Raw genomic sequence first — 26463 nt, forward strand, 5'->3', positions numbered from 1 at the left:
AAAATGGGTCGTGGATGGGTATTCCAGAATGACAATGACCCAAAACACACGGCCAAGCCAACAAAGGCGTGGCTCAAGAAGAAGCACATTAATGTCCTGGAGTGGCCTAGCCAGTCTCCAGACCTTAATCCCATAGAAAATCTGTGGAGGGAGCTGAAGGTTCGAGTTGCCAAACGTCAGCCTCGAAACCTTAATGACTTGGAGAAGATCTGCAAAGAGGAGTGGGACAAAATCCCTCCTGAGATGTGTGCAAACCTGGTGGCCAACTACAAGAAACGTCTGACCTCTGTGATTGCCAACAAGGGTTTTGCCACATAGTACTAAGTCATGTTTTGCAGAGGGGTCAAATACTTATTTCCCTAATTAAAATGCAAATCAATTTATAACATTTTTGACATGCGTTTTTCTGGATTTTTTGTTGTTATTCTGTCTATCACTGTTCAAATAAACATATCATTAAAATTATAGACTGATCATGTCTGTCAGTGGGCAAACGTACAAAATCAGCAGGGGATCAAATACTTTTTTCCCCTCACTGTATTACTCATAATGTATGCAAGCTCATTCCCTAGCTAGCAGTGCTATCATATTGTAGTTCTTCCTTCTTTTGTGCCAGCCATATTGATTTTCCCACACACGACCTTGTTAGTGGAGAGATTATCAATGCAGCATCAATATAAGTGATCATAACTATTACTCTCACAAAGCAACAAAACAAAAAATCCTCAACAGTCATCCAATGAGGTTTCCATAGATTCCCTTAGACGACTTTAAAATTCAGCAATTACATTGGTTAGCCTTTCCACTCTGACCTCTGGTCAAGAGATCACCGTGTGGCTGTGTTTAAGTGCATCTGCTCAGCCGCTGATCACAGACTGAGAAGACTGACTGATCTACAAATCACCTTGCATCCAAAACAGATACTCACTATGATTTGTAGATCTGTCAATCTGCTGCCGCCGACTGCAAGGTAGCCGATCTCAAACACGGCCTGTGTGCGGTGCTCCACGGGGGTCATCAGAGCAGCAGCAGGATGAAGAGGTAGAGCGGCAGCAGCAGGTTGTCTATCTGCGAGGTGTAGGCCTCCAGCATGGCTACCATGGTGATGGAGCCCACGATCCACGAGTAGGTGGAGTTCAGGTTGATGGTGGGGTCGAAGATGAGGAAGATGGCCACAGCGATGATCTGGGCAAACACTGACGTGGCCGTGCCCTCCACCGTCTTCTTGGTGCCCGGCCAGCGTATCTCCCCCATGCTGCTGCCGAACACCGACGCCACCGTGTCCCCCACACCCACCGCCAGCACCCCGGCGTAGGGTACCAGGCCCCCCGCCCCTGGCAGGATGCCTTTGGGGGCGCAGGGCCCTGGGAACAGCCAGATAGGCAGGGACATGCCCAGGAGGAGGTAGATGTGGGTGAGGATGAGAGGTCCAGAGTCACGCTCGTCCAGGAACAGGGTGAGTAACTGACGAAGGAGTTGACCCAATGGGCGGATGCGGAAGTAGCGCACGTACTCCAGGAGCAGGAAGGCCCCCAGGCAGCCCACGGACGCCACGTGGAGGAGCTGGCGGTCATACACCAGGCCCGGGACGAAGGTGGCTACTACAATGAGGTGGAAGTACTTTCTGACTACCGTAGAGGCCTGGTGCTTCTTGGAGCCTGACTGGCGCTGGTAGTTCTGATGCAGCACCACCAGGATGGCCAGCGTGGCCAGCAGCACCCAGTAGCCCAGCAGGCACAGCCGCTTGTCGTTCAGAGTCACAAAGTCCAGCAGCCACATGATGGGGTGGCGGCGGATGAGGAGGGAGAGCCAGGGCATGAGGATCCCCAAGCCCAGCACGGCCGTCATCATGTGGAAGAAGAGCGACGACACCCAGGTCTCAGACTCCATGAAGCAGAAGAGCAGGGCGAAGAACACCCCTAGGAGAAGAGATCCTACCACCACCACGGGCAGGAAGTAGTGGACCGGTTCCCCTTTGACCTCAGCCAGGTTGAGTGAGCGCTTGATGAGCTGGTTGACGATGAAGCTGATGCCCCCAACGATGAGGAGGGCCTCGCCAGGCGTGAAGCAGCGCGGCAGCAGGTAGAGCACGATCAGACTGAGGTAGACAAAGATCAGCAGCACCTCCAGCACCTCGATCACTTCCGACACCGTCAAGGTCTGCTTCACCGTGTACAGGATGGCGCTGCTTGCCACACCTGCGATCACACACGTGTTGGTGGGCACGGGCCGTGTGATGCCCAGCGCGAGGAGCGACAGGAACAGTGCCAGCATCATGCCCGTCACCGTGACCACCATGGAGAAACGCTCAAAGTAGACGTTCCCCGAGGCGGCGCACTTCTCCCGCAGCGTCACGCCCAGCAGTGGCATCACCATGACGGCTGGGACGATGCCGCTGTTGGCTGACAGGCGCCACTGGAAGACGGCGTTGCCATTACGGAGCAGGCGGTCCCACTTGTGTTGCACGTAGAAGGCCTGGATGGCCAGGGCCACGCAGCACCAGGAGTGCTGGTTCCACACGGCCATGTGGACACACATCACCACAGAGAAAACCACTGCAGACTCCACCAGTACCGGGTTGGTCTGCATGGCTGCAGTAGGGGGAGAAGACAGGGAGGGAGAGCGGTTCACGGCGGAGGACTCCAGATTGAATACAAATGTCTTATTCAAAGGACTGTCAATTCCTCTCTGGGGCACACACCATGGTTAGTTCTTCTTTTAGTCCACAATCGTAGGCCTATATCTGTGAAGACAAAATAGCATAATGGCTGAGGCAAAATACAGTGAAAAACTATCATGACTTGATTAGACAGTTGTCAACAAAATACATATTTTTGTATTTAATGAGAATTAAACGTTGAATATATTATAAATATTAAACCCTTGATGTTTTCCCATTACACACACTTATTTCAATAGATCCACACCCCACACCGACTGTTGAAATAGCACTGAACCTTGGCCCACTGACTAATGTCGCGTTCAGTTGCTAGTCGGAACTAGGAAACTCGGACATTTCCGAGTTGCTAACTGGTTGAACGCGGCACGTGTAAAACTACAACCAGTTAGCATGTCGGAAATGCCCGAGTTTCCTAGTTCCGACTAGCACATGAACGCGGCATAATGCCCATGACCGATTGCCACACTTAACATTCACTCCCAAATTCATTTGCAGGTAGCTAAAAGAGATAATGCCTAAATGTGGCTAATAAGTGCTATGGATTAATTATTTACCAGAAATTGTACTAGACCGAATAAAGTCTAGAAATGACAATACAAAAGGGCAAGTCTAGACAAGTGGAAATGCCTTACCTCCAACCTTTTTTTCAGACAAGAGGTGGGGGCGGTTGAAATTATTTCTACTGTATTTTTAAATGTACGATTGATGGTAGCAAGCGTTCATTCAAGATCATTCGAGATACCGACGAGCTCTTTGGCTAGATGCATAGGAACAGCTACATAACGTGGCCTTGCTACAGATAGCTCTCACTGTAGTGAGAAATGCTTGAATGCAATTTCAGCCGACCAAGGATGCCGATGCAGCGATCCAGCGTCCTAGCTAACGTTAGCAGAAATTCATCTGACAAATGTACTGAGTTGAGTTCTCGTGCAGATAGCCGGTATTCGACCATGTAAACGGATATTTAAAATGAATTTAAAGCATCACATATAGACTTACCCGGCAAGTACTGCACATATCAGGATAAATGAGTAAAATGATATCGATCTCGATATCCGATCTTTCGACTATTATATTCTACCGAATCAGCTGGCGTTCCTCATACACAGTAGGAGGTGGTCATAGTGACAGCCAAGTCACGTGGTACATTGAAACCTTGATATTTATGAATGCACGATTTACGATATTTTCTTATCATATATTTGATTTCATGTGAATGGTAAATGTTGATGTTTGGTATTCATATTTTTTTAAATCACAACTATAAAAAACGACATCTACACGTCACGTGATGTGGGTCCATGTCGCAGACAAGTTACGTCACGTTGCAGGGGAGAAGATGGCGGACTCGGAGATGTGTGTGAGGTAGCTAAATGAAAGACAACTTATGTCTATTTTGACCATTATAGCCATCAAATTTATAAGTAAAGTTTAAGATGTGCATTCATTTAGAAATTGTGCTTAAATTTATACAGCAATGTGAAAGCTTCCCTTGGAAGGAAATAGTTGCTAGCAGTAGCAAGCTGCTAGCTAGTTAGCATAAACTACATTTGAATGGCAGGATAGCGCGGTCTGCTACAGAGTTCCAAACGCATGACAACAGCAGCATGCATCAGCGAGACGTGAACTTGCTAGTTAGCGTACAACTGGCATTTGTCTGGGAATACATGCACTTTCAGACATGAATTCGTAATGAAAAAAAGGTCGTTGATAATGTAGCTAGATAACTAACTCAACATATAATGTTGATTTTTGCGTATTATGCTGTCTGGTACAGCTAATTAGCTTGCTAGCTAGTCAGCTGTAGGGAGTTGACAGCTGGTTCACAATAACAAACATCCTAGCACACTTGTTATTAGTTAGCTTTGCTCTAACTGTGACCAATCACTGCACTTTTATGAAGCTAAGTTTGAATATTTTTATTTTATTTAACCTTTATTTAACTAGGCAAGTCAGTTAAGAACATTCTTATTTATATTGACGGCCTACCAAAAGGCAAAAGGCCTCCTACGGGGGCTGGGATTGAAAATATAGGACAAAACACACATCATGACAAGAGAGACAACAATACATAATGAGAGACTTAAGGCAGCAACATAGCATGGCAGCAACATAAAATTTCAAGCAAATTGTATTTATAAAGCCCTTTTTACATCAGCAGTTGTCACAAAGTGCTATACAGAAACCCAGCCTAAAACCCCAAACAGCAAGCAATGCAGATGTAGAAGCACTGTGGCTAGGAAAAACTCCCTCGAAAGGTAGAAACCTAGAGAGGAACCAAGCTCTGAGGGGTGGCCAGTCCCATTCTGGCTGTGTCGGGTGGAGATTATAACAGTACATGACCATTAAGGCCAGATTTTTCTCCCAAGCAGACCATTCCATAAAAATTGAGCTCTCTAGGAGAAAGCCCTGCCAAATCGGAGAGATGGGTAGGAGCAAGCCCATGTAATGCTTTGTAGGTTAGCAATAAAACCTTGAAATCAGCCCTAGCCTTAACAGGAAGAGGCTAGCACTGGAGTAATATGATCAAATTGTTTGGTTCTAGTCAAGATTCTAGTAGCTGTGTTTAGCACTAACTGAAGTTTATTTAGTGCTTTATCTGGGTAGCCGGAGAGTAGAGCATTGCAGTAGTCTAATCTAGAAGTGACAAAAGCATGGATTAGCTTTTCTGCATAATTTTTTGACAAAAAGTTTCTGATTTTTGCAATGTTACGAAGATGGAAAAAAGCGGTCCTTGAAAATTCTTAATATGTTCGTCAAGCGAGATCAGGGTCCAGAGTTACGCCGAGGTCCTTCGCAGTTTATTTTGAGACGACTGTACAACCATCAAGATTAATTGTCAGATCCAACAGAAGATCTCTTTGTTTCATGGGACCTAGAACTAGCATCTCTGTTTTGTCCGAGTTTAAAAGTAAAAAATGTGCCGCCATCCACTTCCTTATGTCTGAAACACATGCTTCCAGGGTAGGCAATTTGACAACAACATGGTAGCAACACAACATGGCAGCAGCACAACATGGTAGTGACACAAAACATGGTACAAACATGATTAGGCACAGACAACAGCACAAAGGGCAAGAAGGTAGAGACAACAATACATCACGGGGAGCGGCCACAACTGTCAGTAAGAGTGTCCTTGATTGTCTTTGAATGAAGAGATGGAGATAAAACTGTCCAGTTTGAGTGTTTTTTGCAGCTCGTTCCAGTCGCTAGCTGCAGCAAACTTAATAGCTATGTGTAACTTAAACCATATTTGCCATTATGCCACTAAAGCCATAACTCAGATTTGAACCGTTAACTGGGTTTAACCACCTGAAAAGTACTAGCTATGGAATTGTTCTGCTTTTGCAGGAGCAGCCGAGAGTTATGGACTATCTTACTGGGGAGATCTGCATTGAGGGAACCGGTATGTAAACTTTTGCCTTTTTATTTCCTCACCTATCATATATATATATATATATATATATATATATATATATAATTCAACAAAGTCTTACCATGTTTGCCACTGTGTGCTTTCTTTTCTCCAATATTACATCAATCCTTGATGGATGAAGGCTCAAATAGAGGAAGAACTAGACCGAAATTGGGAACGATTACTTCAAGGACTGTGTTACTACAAAGCACCCAGGTATGCTGTGCAAGAATCAAGCTATTTAAACGGCAGGTAGCTTAGTGGTTAAGAGCGTTGTGCCAGTAACCGAAAGGTCGCTGGTTCTAATCCCCGAGCCAACTAGGTGAAAAATCTGTCGATGTGCCCTTGAGCAAGGCACTTAACCCTAATTGCTCCTGTAAGTCGCTCTGGATAAGAGCGTCTCCTAAATGACTAAAATGTAAATGTAAAATGAAATGCTTAATCTTGTCATAGACCAAATTATGTTTGACATTTTTCCTTGTTTTAGTTCATCATCGGCGGGAAAACTGAAAGCGGACAAAGATGTAGCCCAACCATTGAAGGACTTTGGTCTGAGGATCAGTAAACTGCTGGTAAGGAATGCTGAAATGATCTGACAGGATAGTGAATGAAGTCTGATATGCTGATACTGTATAGTGTAATGATGCATGGAGAAAACAAGTATTATCTTGAATACTGTATAGTGTAATGATACATGGAGACACAACAGGTATTAACTTGAATACAGTGTAGTGTAATGATGCATGCAGAAAACAGGTATTATCTTGAATACAGTATATGAACAGGGTATGATTAACAATTGTTTGTTTTGATTCTTTTTATAAATGCACTCCTTCTTTTTTCAGGGTCTGGATCAACAACAGAGTGTACAGATTTTGCAATGTTACCTACAAGAAGATTATAGAGGGACCCGCAACACACTGAAGGTAGTTTCTATGGTGATAATAGGTTCAGAAAAAATAGCATATGCCTGACTGTGAAGGAAATCTGAACTACTGAATATTGATGTCAGTCTAGACATGTATACCTTGACTAGACATATCTTATCTGCCCTCAGGTTGTTCTTCAGGATGAGAGACAGAGCCAAGCCCTACTTCTGAAGGTTAATACAAGCTCCCAAAAGCTATCTAAGTTTGCTGGTATTCTATTTCACCAGCTCATAAAGCATAATCAAATCAAATTTTATTGGTCACATGCGCCGAATACAACAGGTGCAGACATTACAGTGAAATGCTTACTTACAGCCCTTAACCAACAGTGCATTTATTTTTAACAAAAAAAAAAGTAAATATAAAACAACAACAAAAAAAATCAGGTCAATTGATAGGCATACACTGATTCTTTGAGTGTGTGTGTGTTCAGATTGCTGACTATTACTACGAGGAGCGTGTGTGTCATCTGCGATGCGTCCTCCTCCTGCTGACATACTTCCAGGATGAGAGACACCCTTACAGGGTAAGGAGCTCGCTTCTGTCTGCTAGGACTATACAGATGGGTCTATTGTGTGGGTGGGGGGGTGGGGGGTCAGGCTGATAAGCTTATTTGTGTTAATGCTATGCTAATACAGTACAAGCCAATGTTCCTGATTGGCTAGTAGTAGCTATGATGTTTTACAGTATATCTAACACATTGTAAACTGTGTTTACATTTATTGTTACCAATTATGGGAAACAACAGTGAAGCATACAATGGTACAGTTTGGTACAATTTGTAAGGTTACAAAAAAAACCTATGACAACTTTTAATCAATTGAGGTTGTTTTGATTGCTTTGAGTGCAGGCGGAGTACTCCAACTGTGTGAACAAGCTGGAGAAGGACCTGGTCAACATCTACCAGAAGCAGTTTGAGACTCTGTTCAAAGCTGAATCCCCGACATGGGAGACACACGGCAACCTCATGGTTAGAACTAAATTCTTTACTACCTTAATCCAAGTTATACATTGAGTTTGGGATCTGATTGACTCCTCAGTGCTTGAAGTCAATATGGGTATCTCAAACTCTCTAAGTTCTTATCCTACTGTTTTCAACATTATCTTGTGGAAATGTTTTCCACCTATTTAAACCAGATGTTGTGACTTTTATCTCCAGGAAATCATATAGGTTTTTATCAATTGTTATATATTGAATCATATTTATATTATGTGCACGTTTCTCTCTCTGGTCAGACTGAGAGGCAGGTGTCCCGCTGGTTCCTGCAGTGTCTGAGGGAGCAGTCCCTGCTGCTGGAGATCCTGTTCCTGTACTACGCCTACTTTGAGATGGGCCCCGGAGACCTGCTCAACTTCACCAAGATGTTCAAGGAGCAGGGCTTCGGCCTCCGCCAGACCAACAGACACCTGGTAGACAAGAGCATGGACGCCCTGGTCGACCGCATCGGGTCAGTCACAGCACTAATACACTGGAGTGGATGGAAATATTCATAGCTAGCTACTTCTTGTTGGCATCTATATTGATCTGGGGTTAGGGACATTACCTAACGTTTAGAAGATTGCAAGCTACCTTTTTCCTCTAGCAATTAATTTGTAAACAGAATGGCAGAGCACTAACGAATGCACTGTACTGGATGGAAATATACATAGCCAGCTAGCTACTTCCTAATGGCATCTTTATTGGTCAGACAGATTTAAGTAGGTTACAGTTTCAGGATAATGGCTACATTTGTTGCTTTGGCTTGGGCAAGGGATTCAGCTTGAAGTACAATTATATTTTCTGAAGGTATTTCCACTTGTTAATGTATCTCTCCTTCTGTCTTACAGGTACTTCAGCTGTCTGATCCTGGTGGAAGGCATGGACATAGACTTCCTCCACAAGTGTGCCCTGGAGGACCGCACGGAGCAGCACCAGTTCTCTAACACCCCTGCCATCAGCAAGGTAAACACTGAGCACCTTTACATGTACCCCCCATGTGTGTGCTGTTGGAATTGGCATGTATACACTCCTGTTTTGTTATCAAGTAATCAGAATGAGATGGTTCAAATTGAAATGTTGTTCTGAAAAGTAGTAGTTTTGATGATCAGTTCGATGGGGGAATACTTTGCAATTTATCCATAAGTGACACTCATTATTGCGAACTTTGTCACCCACCAGGAGATGGACCAGATGCTGCTGACGTTTGGTGACATCCCCCACCACGGGCCGGTGCTGCTGGCCTGGGTCCTGCTGAGACACACCCTGAGCCCAGATGAGTCCAGCCCCGTCATCCGACGCATCGGGAACACCTCCCTACAGCTGGGGGTGTTCCAGTACCTCACCACCATGCTGCAGGGCCTGGGAGGCACGGGGAATAATGTAACAACTCACACATTAGAACAAAAACACACACACTATATATATATATACACGCACAAAACGCTCACCTAGCACAGGACAGCACACACAAAAACACATATTTTACATACGCATACAGCACAACCTGCAATAATTATACTTAAACAACACACTATGTTCCAGAAATATGTTGTTTTCATTTGACCATGTTATGTTTCCTCCTTCCACAGTGCACAGCCAGTACAGCCAGGATGTGTATCTACGGCCTCCTCTCCTTTGTAATTACCTCCTTTGAAGAGGAGACGCTGGGCAGCCAACAGGTACCAGGCCTCAGACAAGTAACGATAATGACGAGTTGTAGCAGACTGATCAGTGATGTCACAGATTCATGACTTGAGAAATCTGCATAGATTCACATTCCTAATGATGCTGATAAATAATATCACAGCTTAACGATTGAATGGTACTTTCCCCCCCATAGCATCTGATCAATGCAGCGTGTGAAGTCCTCTCTGCTCCCAGTCTGGCTGAGCTCTTCTGGGAAACGGTGAGGAGAAATTAATAAAACCACTTCTGCTTCATGAAGGTTGTGAAATCACTCCAAGAATATGTCTCTAGCTAAATTCCCTAATATATGGCTTTTTGAATGCTTTTCCCAGAAGCCCACTATGGGATTGGGAATGATCCTGGATAGCGCTATGGGAATGTTCCCACACAAGACTGGTCTGCTGTTGCAGCTCCTCACCGCGCTCCTGTCCGACAAGTCCACCGCAAAGAAGGTATTAATCACACACACACACACCTTTCTGCTGGTCTGTGGTTACACTTGATTAATGTGTCTGTGTGTTAGGTGTACATTTTCCTGGACAAGATGTCGTTCTACACCGAGGTCTACAAAACGAAGCCCAATGACATCATCTCAAGAGACGACGAGACACTGTGGAGGAGACAAGCACCAAAACTCCTCTACCCTCTCGGTGTGTGTTTAGGCTGCTTGTGTGTGTTAGTCTGTTTCTTCTAATGGGTGCGCATTAGTATTTTTGTAATGTTATAGTCTTTAAGTAATTAATTGTCTTTCATTACGTTTCTTCAAATATTTGTGATTGAAATCTTATGGTCTGTTCCTTGTCTCCTCTCCCTCTGTGTGTGTGTCAGGCCTGGGCCAGACTAACCTGCGGATTCCTCAGGGTGTGCTGGGTCAGGTGGCTTTGGGGGAGCAAGGCTACATGGTGCGCTGGGACTACTCCTACAGCGCCTGGGTCCTGTTCACCTGTGAGATAGAGATGCTGCTTCACGTTGTCTCTACTGCAGGTAACTAGAGAAATACAGGCACATTTACGTACTTACACAGGTGAAGTCATACTGTATACCCAAATGCATCCTCAAACATACAGTACAGACACACACTCAAATAATTCCTTTATCAGCAGAGATCCTTTAATACAAGAGAGCTTTTGTTTCAGAGCATGTGTATATGTGTGTGTGTGATTCTCTCCCTGGTCCAGACGTGATCTTACACTGTGAGCGTGTGAAGCCCATCCTGGACCTGGTCCATAAGATGATCAGCACAGACTGGACCGTGTCTGACTGTCTGCTGCCACTCACCTCACGCATCTACATGTTACTGCAGAGGTGAGACGCTACACACATCTCACTGTCATGGACAGTAATCATATATTTCACATGGAATAATGATAAGCTTGTTTGGGCTCTCTGCAAGGTTGATTTGTAAGTATTTTGTATTTGTTGGAACTTTGTATTCATGGATTATTTGAGAATATTGTGTTGTCTTTCTTTGAGTTAGGTTGACATCAGTCATCAACCCTCCAGTGGATGTGATAGCGTCCTGTGCGAACTGCCTCATCGTCCTGGCTGCTAGGATGCCTGGCAAGGTGGGTTACAGATGGTCTTCTAGAGCAGGGTTTCCCAAACTTTGCCCTGGGGCTCCCCCTGGGTGCACGTTTTGGTTTTTGCCCTAGAACTACACAGCTCATTCAAATAATCAAAGCTTGATGAAGAGTTGGTTATTTGAATCAGCTGTGTAGTGCTAGTTCAAAAAACAAAAAGTGCACCCAGGAGGAGCCCCAGGACCAAGTTTGGGAAACCCTGCTCTGAGGGGCCTCACAGCTCCAACAGACTTAAAGGCCCGATGCAGTCAAAACGTGATTTTCCTGTGTTTTATATATATTTCCACACTATGAGGTTGGAATAATACTATGAAATTGTGAAAATGATGATATTGCCCCTTTTGTCTAAGAGCTGTTTGTAAAGACCACCTGAAATGTCAGCCTGTTTTGGTGGGATGGAGTTTTGGCCTTGCCTGGTGATATCACTAGGTGGTACATTAGTTAATAGACTAATAAGAAAGAGTTCCAAACCTCTCTGCCAATAACAGCTGTTTTCAGTTTTGCCCTCCCAACTCAGACCACTCCCAGACAGTCCTAGCAAAATTATTGTTTGAGAAATTGCCCTTTACTAAGAAGCTATTTTTATTTCTCTTTGACCATTTTAATTGAAAACGGTCACAGGTACTTAATTGTTTGATATTGAGGTAAAAATGGACCTTTAACGTTCATTAATGTGTGTGTATTCTTATGCCCCTCTTCTTTCTGAGTAGGTTTGGTCCAGCTTGCACCACACTGGTTTCCTGCCCTTCGCCGCCTCCCCTCTGACCGACATGGCACAGTCCATCAGGTGGGTTGAGTCACGCCATATCATATTCACGGGTGAGGGGTGGGGGTTTGGGGTTTCACCACAATCATAGTTAATATATGTATTTGTATATATCCAGTGCTGAGGGGATGAAGGCAGGTAACTATGGCAACCTGCTGGTCCTGATAGAGCAGCCCAAAGGGGAGTACGCTGTGACCATCGCCTTCCTGCGCCTCGTCACCACCCTGGTCAAGGTATCTCTATTCTATTAACACTGTAGTAATGGCTCATCAACCCCAAAGAAACCAGCTTACACCTATCCCATCTCAATGTCTTTCTTTTACATGGGGCGTTTCAAGTAAATCTGTTTTTAAAGGGGAAAGATAAAATAAGCATACATACAGACAAGACAAAAACAGATATACATTATCATAACACTTATCCATGTCTCAAAATCCACAAAGGCCTAGTGTTTAGGGGCTAGGAGTTTATTTGGCATTGAGCGACTGACAATCAGTAGTTGTACTGACTGTGTGTCCCTCCTGCCCTCAGGGCCAGCTGGGCAGCACCCAGGACAAGGGCCTCATCCCCTGTGTGCTGCTGGTGCTGAAGGAGATGCTGCCCACCTACCACAAGTGGCGCTACAACACCCATGGAGTCCGAGAGAGGATCGGTGAGTGCACTCTCTTCCCGTTATAGTGCACTACTTTTGACCAGGGCCCACAGTTGAGTGTGGCCTTAGCCATATTGAAAGGGCTGGCTACAGAAACTACTGTCAGACTGAAAAACATTCTGAATCCTCTTTCTCACTACTTTCTTTCCCCTCCTCCTCCTCTTCTTCCTCTTCAGGTTGTCTGATCCTGGAGTTGGTCCATGCCATCCTGAACCTCAGTCCAGAAGGGGAGGCTAGTGGCAGGTAGGGCTGCTGTGCATATCAAAACCACATTCCTTATTCTACCTAAACAGACATTACCTTACTAAGAAACAAAATGCTCGTCCGCCTGAATTGCTGGTATTGAATTTGGGACTGAGTAAAACGCACGTCTGATTAGTGAGTTACAGACTGCCAGGATGGAGCCTAACCCCATAGTATTAGTATCAAACAGAAAAGTATTCGTATCATATTTTAACCTCCATCACTGTTCCCTCTGTCTCACTCTCTCTCTCCCCCAGCACGCCAACCCTCCAGTCTCTGTGTATCTACAGTCTGGCTAACACCGAGGCAGGCCAGGCGGTGGTCAACATCATGGGGGTGGGAGTGGACACCATAGATGTGGTCCTGGCTGCTCAGCCTAGCAGGTAACACATCACTCTCACGTTGTCTACAGCTGACCACTCTGCTCACACAAGTGGTGTTTGTATCATAGTGTCTCAGGACGGGAGACACGCTTAGAGCATTGCATGCAGATAGAAAAGCAGTGTATAGAGTTGCCACAGCTTTCTTTTTTTAAAGTGTGGGGCGGTCCCACTCAAGTATTTTTGTTTGTTTATTGGATAGGACAGGAATACAGAGGAAAGATGGAGAGTGCTGCAGTGGTATATGTGCTTTGGAGGTTGCAGCTTAGACCGCTTGACCACCCTAGGCCACTTACAATGAATTCTGTTTATGTAACTGAATAAGCACATTGGCCCCATTTTTTTTGTATTTTCTATTGTTTTGGAATTGGAAACAGATGATTTCCATGTTAATTGAAACTTTTCTGTGTCTCCCTCTAGTGGTGGCACGGAGGGCCCGGGTCAGATCCTCATCCAGACGGTCAAGCTGGCCTTCTCCGTCACCAACAACGTGATCCGCCTCAAGCCACCGTCGGACGCCGTGTCGCCCCTGGAGCAGGCGCTAACGCAGCACGGTGGCCACGGCAGCAACCTAATCGCCGTGCTTGCCAAGTACATCTACCACAAACACGACCCGGCCCTGCCGCGCCTCGCCATCCAGCTGCTCAAGAGGCTCGCCACGGTAACTCAACACACATTGCACATACCATCAGAGCAATCAAGTAAGGTAGTGAAAATCCCAACATAGTACTACAGCATCATAAGTTACTTGCCACATTCTCTGTTGGATAGTGTTTAGAGGTTAGCGAGCAAAAAACAATCAATCAAATGTATTGAGCCTTTTTTTTACGTCACCAGTTGTTACAGGGCTTAAAAATAGAGGGCAAGAGAAGACAGTGAGACACTGTTGAAGCAGATGTCCCCATTTCTGTTGACAAGACTACAGTACTAGTCTATCAAGATCTTGTGTAATATTTACATGACCTGCTGGTTTCCAGGTGGCTCCCATGTCAGTGTACGCCTGCCTGGGAGGTGACGCGGCGGCCATCAGGGATGCCTTTCTGACACGGCTACAGAGCAGGACGGAGGACATGAGGATCAAGGTGATGATCCTGGAGTTCCTCACCGTGGCCGTGGAGACCCAGCCGGGCCTCATCGAGCTCTTCCTCAACTTGGAGGTCAAGGACGGCGCAGAGGGGTCAAAGGTGAGAGCGGTGCAGGCAGTCTAGGCATAGGACAGGAACATGTCAGGACTTAGACATGTTTACAGACTTTGTGTGTTGATGTTTAATACTTATAGTTAAGTTTTATTTTTTGAGATTCTGAATCTTTATACCAGATTAATTCCTCTCTTCCCAGACTCAGTTCAGTAAAGACAAGTTTTTCTTCTCCTTTCTCTCTCTCTTTCCCCTTCCTCCCAGGAGTTTCTGCTGGGTGAGTGGAGCTGTCTGCAGGTTGTGTTGGACCTGATCGACTCCAGGCAGCAGGGGAAGTACTGGTGTCCCGCCCTGCTGCACCGTGCCGCCCTAGCCTTCCTCCACGCCCTGTGGCAGGACCGACGGGATAGCGCAATCTCTGTCCTACGCACCAAGTGAGTGAGCTATGACACTGCCTGGGCGCACACACACACACAGCCTGAGATACACGCTTGAACACACACGCACCCATGCACGTGCACACACACACCAACATGAGAGATTATGCCGTAACATTGGTTTTTATGTGTTTCAAGTGATTTCATGTAACACCTCACGGCACAACACCTCTCCCCCTTGTTACCTACTTTTGGTGTGCATGTATTGACGTATGTGTAATACATGTTCTTGTTTTTAAATGTATGTAACTTGTTAAATCTTTTGTCTGTAATGTCTTTTACATTATCTGTCGGACCCCAGTAAGACTAGTTGTCGCCATGGGCATCCTAATAAAATCAAAATGTATTAAATCTATGATGTTTCCTCCCACAGAGAGAAGTTTTGGGAAAACCTGACCACACCTCTGTTTGGAACCCTCCCCTCCCCCTCAGACATCACGGAGCCTTGTGTTCTGGAGACCTGTGCCTTTGTCATGAAAATCATCGGCCTTGAGATCTACTATGTGGTCAGGTAACTAGGCTACATGTTTCTATAGCTACATACAGCAATTCAAGGCAGTATATTTGGTGGATTGAGTTGTTACTGGTATCAGTGGCTTCATCTACCAAATTGCACATGATATGTGTCAACCTGTCTGTATCTACCTGGTCTCAGAGCATTCCGTATGTAAATCCGTGACAGTCCATTTAATATGTTACGTTTCGTATGGCATGTATTAATTTGTTGATGTCCGTCATCAATTTTGTATGATACGTTACGAATTTACAAAACGTGCAATATGGGGGCGTTCATAAATTCACTCTGGCTATCTACTCCGATTTCAGAGCACACTCGTCTGAGCGTGCCAGAGCGCAGAATAACTGATGAATTTGCGAATGCGCAACACCCATTGAATATGACAGGTGTCAGTAAACGTCTGCAATAAAACCTAATTCAATTGTTGCCAGCAGCACAGTTAGTCACCAACGCTCTAGATAACATGAAAACAGCCTAACCAGCTCTTCTAGGGCGACTAAAATGGTCAGTGATGTGTTCTCTCATTTGTGTCTGGAAGTAGCTAGCAAGCTAGCCAACTTTAGCCAGTTAGCTTGGGTGCTTGACTGCCGTTGTGAGGTCAGAGCGCTCGGATTAACCCTACTCCTCGGCCAGAGCTTCCAGTGTGCGCTCAGAACGCTCTGAATTTACGAACGGACAATCTCACAGCATGTCATACAGTGGGGAAAAAATGTATTTAGTCAGCCACCAATTGTGCAAGTTCTCCCACTTAAAAAGATGAGAGGCCTGTAATTTTCATCATAGGTACACGTCAACTATGACAGACAAAATTAGAAAAAAAAATCCAGAAAATCACATTGTAGGATTTTTAATGAATTTATTTGCAAATTATGGTGGAAAATAAGTATTTGGTCAATAACAAAAGTTTCTCAATACTTTTGTTATATACCCTTTGTTGGCAATGACACAGGTCAAACGTTTTCTGTAAGTCTTCACAAGGTTTTCACACACTGTTGCTGGTATTTTGGCCCATTCCTCCATGCAGATCTCCTCTAGAGCAGTGATGTTTTGTGGCAGTCGCTGGGCAACACGGACTTTCAACTCCCTCCAAAGATTTTCTATGGGGTTGAGATCTGGAGACTGGCTAGGCCACTCCAGGACCTTGAAATGCTTCTTACGAAGCCACTCCTTCGTTGCCCGGGCGGTGTGTTTGGGATCATTGTCATGCTGAAAGACCCAGCCACGTTTCATCTTCAATGCCCTTGCTGATGGAAGGAGGTTTTCACTCAAAATCTCACGATACATGGCCCCATTCATTCTTTCCTTTACACGGATCAGTCGTCCTGGTCCCTTTGCAGAAAAACAGCCCCAAAGCATGATGTTTCCACCCCCATGCTTCACAGTAGGTATGGTGTTCTTTGGATGCAACTCAGCATTCTTTGTCCTCCAAACATGACGAGTTGAGTTTTTACCAAAAAGTTATATTTTGGTTTCATCTGACCGTATGACATTCTCCCAATCCTCTTCTGGATCGTCCAAATGCACTCTAGCAAACTTCAGACGGGCCTGGACATGTACTGGCTTAAGCAAGGGGACGCGTGTGGCACTGCAGGATTTGAGTCCCTGGCGGCTTAGTGTGTTACTGATGGTAGGCTTTGTTACTTTGGTCCCAGCTCTCTGCAGGTCATTCACTAGGTCCCCCCGTGTGGTTCTTGTGATCATTTTGACCCCACGGGGTGAGATCTTGCGTGGAGCCCCAGATCGAGGGAGATTATCAGTGGTCTTGTATGTCTTCCATTTCCTAATAATTGCTCCCACAGTTGATTTCTTCAAACCAAGCTGCTTACCTATTGCAGATTCAGTCTTCCCAGCCTGGTGCAGGTCTACAATTTTGGTTCTGGTGTCCTTTGACAGCTCTTTGGTCTTGGCCATAGTGGAGTTTGGAGTGTGACTGTTTGAGGTTGTGGACAGGTGTCTTTTATACTGATAACAAGTTCAAACAGGTGCCATTAATACAGGTAACGAGTGGAGGACAGAGGAGCCTCTTAAAGAAGAAGTTACAGGTCTGTGAGAGCCAGAAATCTTGCTTGTTTGTAGGTGACCAAATACTTATTTTCCACCATAATTTGCAAATAAATTCATAGAAAATCCTACAATGTGATTTTCTGGATTTTTTTTCTATCTCTATTTGTCTGTCATAGTTGACGTGTACCTATGATGAAAATTACAGGCCTCTCTCATCTTTTTAAGTGGGAGAACTTGCACAATTGGTGGCTGACTAAATACTTTTTCCCCCACTGTATTTTTCTGTATGTAATGCCGCGACACACCATTTAGTATGCAGTGTTACGTTTCGTATGGTATGTATTAATTTGTGGATGTTCATCATCCATTTTGCATGACATGTTATGAATTACAATTCGTGTGATATGTTAGGAATTTGAAAAATGTTCAATATGTTACAATTCGCTAAATGTACAATATGTTATGAATTACAATTTGTTGTTGCTAATGTTGGCTAGGTGGCCTTAAGTAACCTTCTGTCTTATGTAACCATAACTAACATATCATACTAATTTGAGTGTCCCAGATTTCCATTTACTATGTTACGTCTAGTCTATGAGACCAGGCTGGTGTGAATTGATGGTGCAAAATGCTAAACAAATTCCTGTGAAAATAAATTAATAAAATAGACATTGAGATATGAAATAAACTAGTCTAAATGAGATGGACTTGAGGTGAAACTTTTGAAATGTATTGGATAGATCAGACACGATTCCCTATTCTACCTGACGGACATTCATATCTGTTCGACACAGTATATTTCTATCTGAATGACTCTCTCTTTTCCCCAGTGGCTCTCTGGAGCGGTCTCTGAAGGATGCACTGCAGAAGTTCTCCAGCGGGCGGCGCTACGAGTACTGGTCCCAGTATGTTAAATCCCTGGTGGTCCACGTGGCAGAGACGGAGGAGGAGGGCGTGCACTCGTTCTCCGAGACCCAGATGGTCATCTCAGCCTGGCGCATGCTGATCATCCTCTCTACCAGTCATGTATGTCACACCACTCCACTTGTCACTGTGGCGTTTAAAAGTTCAGTAGAATTCTGTCACATATGTCAGAGGAAGTCGTCCTATGAATTCCATGATGAGTACATGCATAAACAATACCCCATAAATATAAAAAAAAATGTTTTTACAAACTATGCTGATAGAGCAGTGTGGTTGATTGGTTGCAGTGTGACTGGTTGGTTGATTCATTGATGTGTTCTGTTGTCTACAGTCGGATGTGATGCAGTTAAAGGAGGACTCTGCCAGACTTAAGCTCTTCATGGACGTGCTGGATGGAACCAAAGCTGCTGTGAGTTAGTCACCATGACACCCATGACAACTGCTCTATCCTCTTCTCACTCACTAGCTTTCACCTCCCCTTCTCTCTCGCTCTCTCCTCTCGCTCTAGTTGCTGGTGCCCATGTCTGTGCCCTGTCTACGTCTGGGATCCATGATGGCTACTCTTCTGCTGATCCTGCTTAAACAGTGGAGAAGGTTTGTGTGTGCACATGCGTGGATTAATGTACATTGTGTCCACACGTTGAAATATCAGGATACTGAAAATCATCTCAAAGATGTTATTCTAATTCAGTGAGGTAGTACATTGGTTGTTAATAATCAATCTCTTTCTGTACATCTAACACCTTCCTTCTCTTTTTCCCATCATCCTCCTGTCTTTCCCCATCCTGTTTACCCCTGCAGTGTGGTGGCCACGGCCCCTGACGTACTGGCCCCCCTCTCTCTGATCCTGGAGAGTGTCCTGCAGGCTGACCAGCAGCTGATGGAGAGGACCAAGGCCAAGGTGTTCTCTGCCCTCCTCTCTGCACTGCAGATACAGGGACTCAACGGTGAGGGGGACTAACCACTGTCTATGCAATTCAATATTAGGAAGGTGTTCTTAATGTTTTGTGCAATCAGTTTACATGACTCGTCCAGTACTCTAAGAGTATTGCTCATTACATTTATCAGGTGGGGAGATCTCCCAGCTGCCCCAGCTGCTGCTGTGTGTGTGTGAGACGGTGCAGGACGAGGCGCTGGCACTGATTGACAGCACTCGTCACACGGCTCAGGTGAGGGACATCCCGGAGGACAAAGACAGCATGGAGACTGACGCCGTCCGCAGCGTCCAGAAGGACCAGAGAGACGGGGTAAGTCAAACAAGGCCGCCATTTTAGAATGAGAAAAACTTTATTATCTATGCAATGTGGAAATGCCTCTTCAGCTTCATCACATAGAAACAGACATTAAGCAACACCAGAATAATTGTACTCTTTTAAACGAACACAGTGCTTAACTGTTGCTCCAAGTGTTTTGAAAAAGGGCATACCCAACCAAATGGTGAGATGCAATGAATTACCTCTGCATGTGCTGAATAAATTCTAATCTTGATCTCGGTCATGGCAGTTCAGCAGTCAGAATGATCTACATTACATGTCTGTGGTGGATCGTCTCTAGCTTTGGTTTATGTAAAGCAAGTTTAGTCAGAAGTTTTGATTTAAAGAGATTTGCATTTATTATAGGTAATTAATTCCCTATATTTAACTCAAATTTGACTAAGTGATCAGGCTGTTCATATTCTCAGTACCCCCCCCTCCTCCCAATCGCTCTTCATCTCTCTCGCTTTCTCTCTCGCTCTTCATCTCTCTCGCTTTCTCTCTCGCTCTTCATCTCTCTCGCTTTCTCTCTCGCTCTTCATCTCTCTCGCTTTCTCTCTCGCTCTTCATCTCGCTCTTTATCTCTCTCTCTTCATCTCTCTCTCTCTCTCACTCTTCATCTCTCTCAGGTGTGTGTGCTGGCGTTACACCTGGCCAAGGAGCTGTGTCGTGCCGACGAGGATGGGGAACACTGGGTTCTAGTGATGAGGAAGATTCCTGCTCTCCACTCTGTTCTCAGCGCTCTAGAACTCAGCCTGCGCTCCAAACAGAACCTCTACTTCACCGAGGCTGCCCTGCACCTGCTGCTCACACTGGCCCGCACACCACAGGTACACACACACACAGGTACACACACGTACACACACAGGTACACGTACACACACACACACACAGGTACACGTACACACAGGTACATAGGTACACACACGTGTACACACACAGGTACAGACACGCACACACACAGGTACACGTACACACACACACACACACAGGTACACGTACACATAGGTACACACACGTGTACACACACACAGGTACACACACACACTACTACAATGTTACCATATACATTACTAAGACTAATGCAAAAACAAAAATACTTAAATGCTATATCAACCACATTAGTAATAAAGGATATATGTTGTTGTGTGTCCTGTCCTCCAGGGGGCAGCAGCAGTAGCTGGGGCCGGAGTCATCCAGAGTATCTGTCTCCCTCTGCTCAGTGTCTACGAAGTGCCCTCTAACGGAGCCTCACAGGTAACACACAAGCACAACATGGCTGTGTCTCAAATCGCACCCTGTTCCCTATATAATACACTCCTTTTTAACAGGGCTTATATGTCTGGTCAAAAGTAGTGCACTATATAGGGATAGTGTGCCATTTGGAACGCATCCTAAACCGATCATTAATTGACACTGCAATTAAGAAATGTTGTAGTGTTATTATAACATTAGTCTCTCTCACTATAACGTTAGTCTCTCTCTGGGTGTTACTATAACGTTAGTCTCTCTCTCACTATAACGTTAGTCTCTCCCTCTCTCACTATAACGTTAGTCTCTCCTTCTCTCACTATAACGTTAGTCTCTCTCTCACTATAACGTTAGTCTCTCTCTCTGGGTGTTACTATAACGTTAGTCTTTCTCACTATAACATTAGTCTCTCTCTCACTCTCTCTCACTATAACATTAGTCTCTCTCACTATAACGTTAGTCTCTCTCTGGGTGTTACTATAACGTTAGTCTCTCTCTCACTATAACGTTAGTCTCTCCCTCTCTCACTATAACGTTAGTCTCTCCCTCACTATAACGTTAGTCTCTCTCTCACTATAACGTTAGTCTCTCTCTCTGGGTGTTACTATAACATTAGTCTCTCTCACTATAACATTAGACTCTCTCACTATAACGTTAGTCTCTCTCTCTGGGTGTTACTATAACGTTAGTCTCTCTCACTATAACATTAGTCTCTCTCTCACTCTCTCTCACTATAACGTTAGTCTCTCTCACTATAACGTTAGTCTCTCTCTCTCTCTCTCTCTCACTATAACGTTAGTCTCTCTCTCTCACTATAACGTTAGTCTCTCTCACTATAACGTTAGTCTCTCTCACTATAACGTTAGTCTCTCTCTCTCTCACTATAACGTTAGTGTCTCTCTCTCTCTCACTATAACGTTAGTGTCTCTCTCTCTCACTATAATGTTAGTCTCTTACTCTCACTATAACGTCTCTCACTATAACGTTAGTCTCTCTCTCACTATAACGTTAGTCTCTCTCTCACTATAACGTTAGTCTCTCTCACTATAATGTTAGTCTCTCTCTCTGGGTGTTACTATAACGTTAGTCTCTCTCTCACTATAACGTTAGTCTTGCTCTCTCACTATAACTTTAGTCTCTCTCACTATAATGTTAGTCTCTCTCTCTGGGTGTTACTATAACGTTAATCTCTCTCACTATAACGTTAGTACCTCTCTCACTATAACGTTAGTCTCTCTCTCTCTCTCACTATAACGTTAGTCTCTCACTATAACGTTAGTCTCTCTCTCTCACTATAACGTTAGTCTCTCTCTCACTATAACGTTTGTCTCTCTCTCACTAAAACATTAGTCTCTCTCTCACTGTCTCTCACTATAACGTTAGTCCCTCTCTCACTATAACGTTAGTCTCTCTCTCACTATAACGTTAGTCTCTCTCTCACTATAACGTTAGTCTCTCTCTCTCACTATAACGTTAGTATCTCTCTCTATAACGTTAGTCTCTCTCTCTCTGGGTGTTACTTTAACGTTAGTCTCTCTCACTATAACATTAGTCTCTCTCACTATAACGTTAGTCTCTCTCTCACTATAACGTTAGTCTCTCTCTCTCGCTCTCACTATAACGTTAGTCTCTCTCTCTCTCTCTCACTATAACGTTAGTCTCTCTCTCTCTCTCTCACTATAACATTAGTCTCTCTCTCTCTCACTATAACGTTAGTCTCTCTCTCTCACTATAATGTTAGTCTCTCTCTCTGGGTGTTACTATAACGTTAGTCTCTCTATCACTATAACGTTAGTCTCTCTCTCTCTCTCTCTCTCTCACTATAACGTTAGTCTCTCTCACTATAACGTTAGTCTCTCACTATAACGTTAGTCTCTCTCTCTCACTATAACGTTAGTCTCTCTCTCACTATAACGTTAGTCTCTCTCTCACTATAACGTTAGTCTCTCTCTCTCTCACTATAACGTTAGTCTCTCTCTCTGGGTGTTACTATAACGTTAGTCTCTCTCTCTCTCACTATAACGTTAGTCTCTCTCTCTGGGTGTTACTATAACGTTAGTCTCTCTCTCACTATAACGTTTCTCTCTCACTATAACGTTAGTCTCTCTCTCTCACTATAACGTTAGTCTCTCTCTCTGGGTGTTACTATAACGTTAGTCTCTCTCTCGTGTTACTATAACGTTAGTCTCTCTCTCTCTCACTATAACGTTAGTCTCTCTCTCTGGGTGTTACTATAACGTTAGTCTCTCTCTCACTATAACGTTTCTCTCTCACTATAACGTTAGTCTCTCTCTCTCACTATAATGTTAGTCTCTCTCTCTGGGTGTTACTATAACGTTACTCTCTCTCACTATAACGTTAGTCTCTCTCTCACTATAACGTTAGTCTCTCTCTCACTATAACGTTAGTCTCTCTCTCACTATAACGTTAGTCTCTCTCTCACTATAACGTTAGTCTCTCATCTCCCTGGTCAGGGTTTCTCCCGTAAGTCCCAGGATGCTCCCTGCTGGCCGGGGGTGTACCGCCTCTCTATGTCCCTCATGGAGATCTTGCTCAAGACGCTGCGCTACAACTTTATCAACGAGGCCCTCGACTTTGTCGGAGTGCACCAGGAACGCATACTGCAGGTGTGTGTGTGTGTGCGTGCGTTCCTGTCTGTCCTTGCGTGAATAGTCATCTGTGTGTGTACACCATCTCTGTTCCTTTCTGAACATGGAACCTAAAGTCTATTTTTCTGTTTCTTTCAGTGCCTGAATGCGGTGCGGACGGTCCAGAGTCTGGTGTGCCTGGACGAGGCTGACCACACAGTGGGCTTCCTGCTGCAGCTGTCCAGCTTCTGTAAGGAGTGGCAGTTCCACCTGCCCCAGCTGCTCCGAGACATACAGGTCAGTCAGCACGTGTACACTTCATCTGTAATAGTGAGTGAAATGTCATTTTTTATAATTTGAGATAGTGTTTCTTTTTCCCCAAAGTATATATGTTTTAGCTTACAGCAATAAAGAAATACTCACATTTTTATTTTTTGTCTACCTGCAGATCAATCTGTGTTACCTGTGTCAGACGTGCACCTACCTCCTCCACAGCAGGAACATGCTTCATCACTACCTCCAGGTAAGACAGACAGACATTACCATGGTGTTACTGGGATTATAAAATATAATTTGTTATCCCTGGTTGAATTAAAGTAATGTCCAAAGAACTGTCATTATTTCCATTTATTTTACCGGACGTCTGTCATTGTCCCCCAGGCTAAGAATGGGGAGGCGCTGCCCTCCGGCCCCCGTGCCCAGAGAGATCCTCAGACCCCCTCCAAAGCTGCAACCGAAGGAGGGGGTGGGGAGAGGGAGGAGGCTGAGCAGAAGGCCCTGCTGGCGGTGCAGTGCAGCCTGCTGAAGATCCTCAGTAAGACTCTGGCCACGCTGCAGCACTTCACCCCCGACTGCTGCCAGATACTATTGGACCAGGTGAGAATAACACACTTTGTCTCTAAAAACTCTCTCTGCACTGTTTGAACCGTGACTCCTATCATAACCACAACCCTTACCAAACACTCACATCCTGCACGATCAGCCTCTACATAGTTTCCATACATCTATAGAATGTGTTTGAACTGCCTTTTAGTGTTTAAATGTGTTAGCGTATGTTCACTCACTATTGAAGTGAGTTCACTGACTGAGATTGTGTATGTGATAGTGTATGGACCTGGCTGAGTACAGGACCCTGTTTGTGCTGAGCTTCACCACCCCGGCCTTTGACTCTGACGTGGCGCCCTCTTTCGGAACCCTGCTAGCCACCATCAGCGTGGCGCTAAGCATGCTGGGAGAGGTTGTCCCCCCCCCCCATGATTTCAAATCAATTTCAGTTCCATTAGTTATTTCCAAGTCAATAAGCTTTGCTGACATTGAAAGTCTCTTTCTTGTAAAATGAGGAAATATAAATTGTACTGTACATTTCTGTGTTCTGTCCATATTTAGGTGGAGAAGAAGGAGCCAGCCTCTCTGAGTGTGGCCTCCCTGGCTTCGTCAGAGGAAACCCAAGCCCTCAAGTAAGGAGACCGAGAGAAACTGAAACATAGTTGCTGGTAATATTGGTCATTTCTAACTCGTATGTGTGACTGTCCTTCCAGGTCTCTGCTGATGTTCACCATGGAGAACTGTTTCTACGTGCTCATCTCCCAGGCTGTCCGCTGTCTGAAGGACCCCAGCATCGCCCCCAGAGACAAACAGAGACTCAAACAGGAGCTCGGCTCTGAACTGGTGAGTCATTCAAACTTGCAGCATCATTAAAGTACCACCAGACTAGTTTTCTTTGTCCTATTCTGCCATTCCAGTCTATTCTTCAGTGTCATGAAGTGTCCTCATGTTTCTAGTAGCCTTAAATTGCAATTCATACTTTTTTTAAATGCTGTTTTAATACATTGCATGATGAGGTTGATGATTGAACATGTGATGCCTGTCTCTCCCCTCCAGAGCACCCTCCTCTCCAGCCTCTCCCGTCACTTCCGCCGTGGCTCCCCCTCGTCCCCGGCCAGCAGCCTGCTGCCCTCCCCCCAGACCAAGACCACCACCCCAGGCTTCAAGGCCACCCACGAGGGTCAGGAGCCTTTCATCCAGCTGGTGCAGGCCTTTGTACGCCACATACAGAGATAGACCCACCACATGGAGTGTACGACTGGGGCCAGGAGGTTTTCCTGATAAGAAATTATTGGTCAGAAAAACTCTTGGCACACATGGCTATCATAGTCTGCTCACACTGAGGTTGACTATACCAATACTGACACAGCACCTTTACCATTTGCTTTGGGTGAAGATTCTGCATACTTGTAGCACAGATGTTTTCTTCTGAATTATTATTTTCACGGTGCAACAGTTTCGGTTCATTCTCTTCAATTTGAAGCGATGTTAGTCAAGCCAGTCACTATTATAATCTGCTGTTCGACTTCTAGTCATTTGGGTCGATTCTAAGCCAGGGTACTGTAACATCGGTCTTTGTGCCAAAGCCATTTGGGTGTTCAGAAAATGCTCCCATACACATTAGTTGTATCTCCAATTTGTCACGCTTGAGCTTATAGCCTACTATACCTCAGTGGCAATGTCAAGAGGAAAACAGCTGCTTACAAGGGCCAGCTAAAAACAAAAGTCCATTCTGAGATACTGCAGACAATTACCTTTAAGGGAATCATTAGTAACAGATCTTGGTGCTGTTGAACATCAGTCTTGTTGACTGTGTCCAGTCTTTCCACTGGCCTAGTTTTATAGGCCATTTCTGACAACAGTTGAGCAGACCTTTTGGTATTGAAAAATCAACCCAGTATATATCAAATTGTGAAGCCACATTTAATGAACTTGTCTACAGCTTGCCTAAATGAGCTGCCTAGTTACTTTGTATGGATCCGCTGTTTTCTACATAATTTTGTGACTTTTATAACGCTTGGACTAGGATGTTTTCGTCTTTTAAAAATATGTGCTGTGAAGTTATTTGCATCTGCTTGGATTTTCTGACATTTGTGCGTCAAGTACCGATAAATTACAAATGCTGTGGTCATACATTAAAAGGAACTGCCAAGATTTGTAAAAAAAAAAATGTTTATAATAAAGGTTAAGTAGAACATCACATTTTGATTGTGTCTTC

General features: G+C 44.7%; 2 protein-coding genes across 3 annotated transcripts; one reads left to right on the forward strand and one right to left on the reverse strand.

Moving 5' to 3' along the window:
• Positions 1-466: 466 nt before the first annotated feature.
• dolk (dolichol kinase) lies at positions 467-3781 on the reverse strand. 2 transcript variants are annotated; one of them, XM_041899394.2, is made up of 2 exons: positions 3680-3781; positions 467-2743 (listed from the first exon to the last, which is right to left on the reverse strand). In XM_041899394.2, exon 2 carries the CDS (start codon positions 2587-2589, stop codon positions 1018-1020), a length of 1572 nt encoding a protein of 523 aa, XP_041755328.1. In that variant the 5' UTR covers positions 2590-2743; positions 3680-3781; the 3' UTR covers positions 467-1017. The 2 variants fall into 2 exon arrangements, with proteins under 2 accessions (XP_041755328.1, XP_041755329.1); XM_041899395.2 differs by lacking the exon at positions 3680-3781 and adding an exon at positions 3313-3663.
• A 208-nt stretch (positions 3782-3989) lies between these two features.
• nup188 (nucleoporin 188) lies at positions 3990-26445 on the forward strand. The gene is made up of 42 exons (XM_041897638.1): positions 3990-4045; positions 6032-6086; positions 6238-6311; positions 6583-6667; positions 6941-7021; positions 7153-7197; positions 7458-7550; positions 7875-7994; positions 8261-8472; positions 8852-8966; positions 9183-9383; positions 9593-9682; positions 9844-9909; positions 10022-10141; positions 10213-10339; positions 10518-10673; positions 10868-10994; positions 11167-11254; positions 11980-12056; positions 12154-12268; positions 12567-12687; positions 12864-12930; positions 13188-13313; positions 13731-13971; positions 14288-14494; positions 14711-14880; positions 15257-15394; positions 18235-18430; positions 18660-18737; positions 18837-18922; positions 19130-19275; positions 19397-19575; positions 20211-20411; positions 20746-20838; positions 23307-23459; positions 23580-23717; positions 23869-23943; positions 24081-24296; positions 24526-24657; positions 24807-24877; positions 24959-25088; positions 25302-26445. Exons 1-42 carry the CDS (start codon positions 4020-4022, stop codon positions 25479-25481), a joined length of 5217 nt encoding a protein of 1738 aa, XP_041753572.1. The 5' UTR covers positions 3990-4019; the 3' UTR covers positions 25482-26445.
• The last annotated feature ends 18 nt before the right edge of the window (positions 26446-26463 follow it).

Source organism: Coregonus clupeaformis, chromosome 15 (assembly GCF_020615455.1).
Source record: "Coregonus clupeaformis isolate EN_2021a chromosome 15, ASM2061545v1, whole genome shotgun sequence".
NCBI lineage: Eukaryota > Metazoa > Chordata > Actinopteri > Salmoniformes > Salmonidae > Coregonus > Coregonus clupeaformis.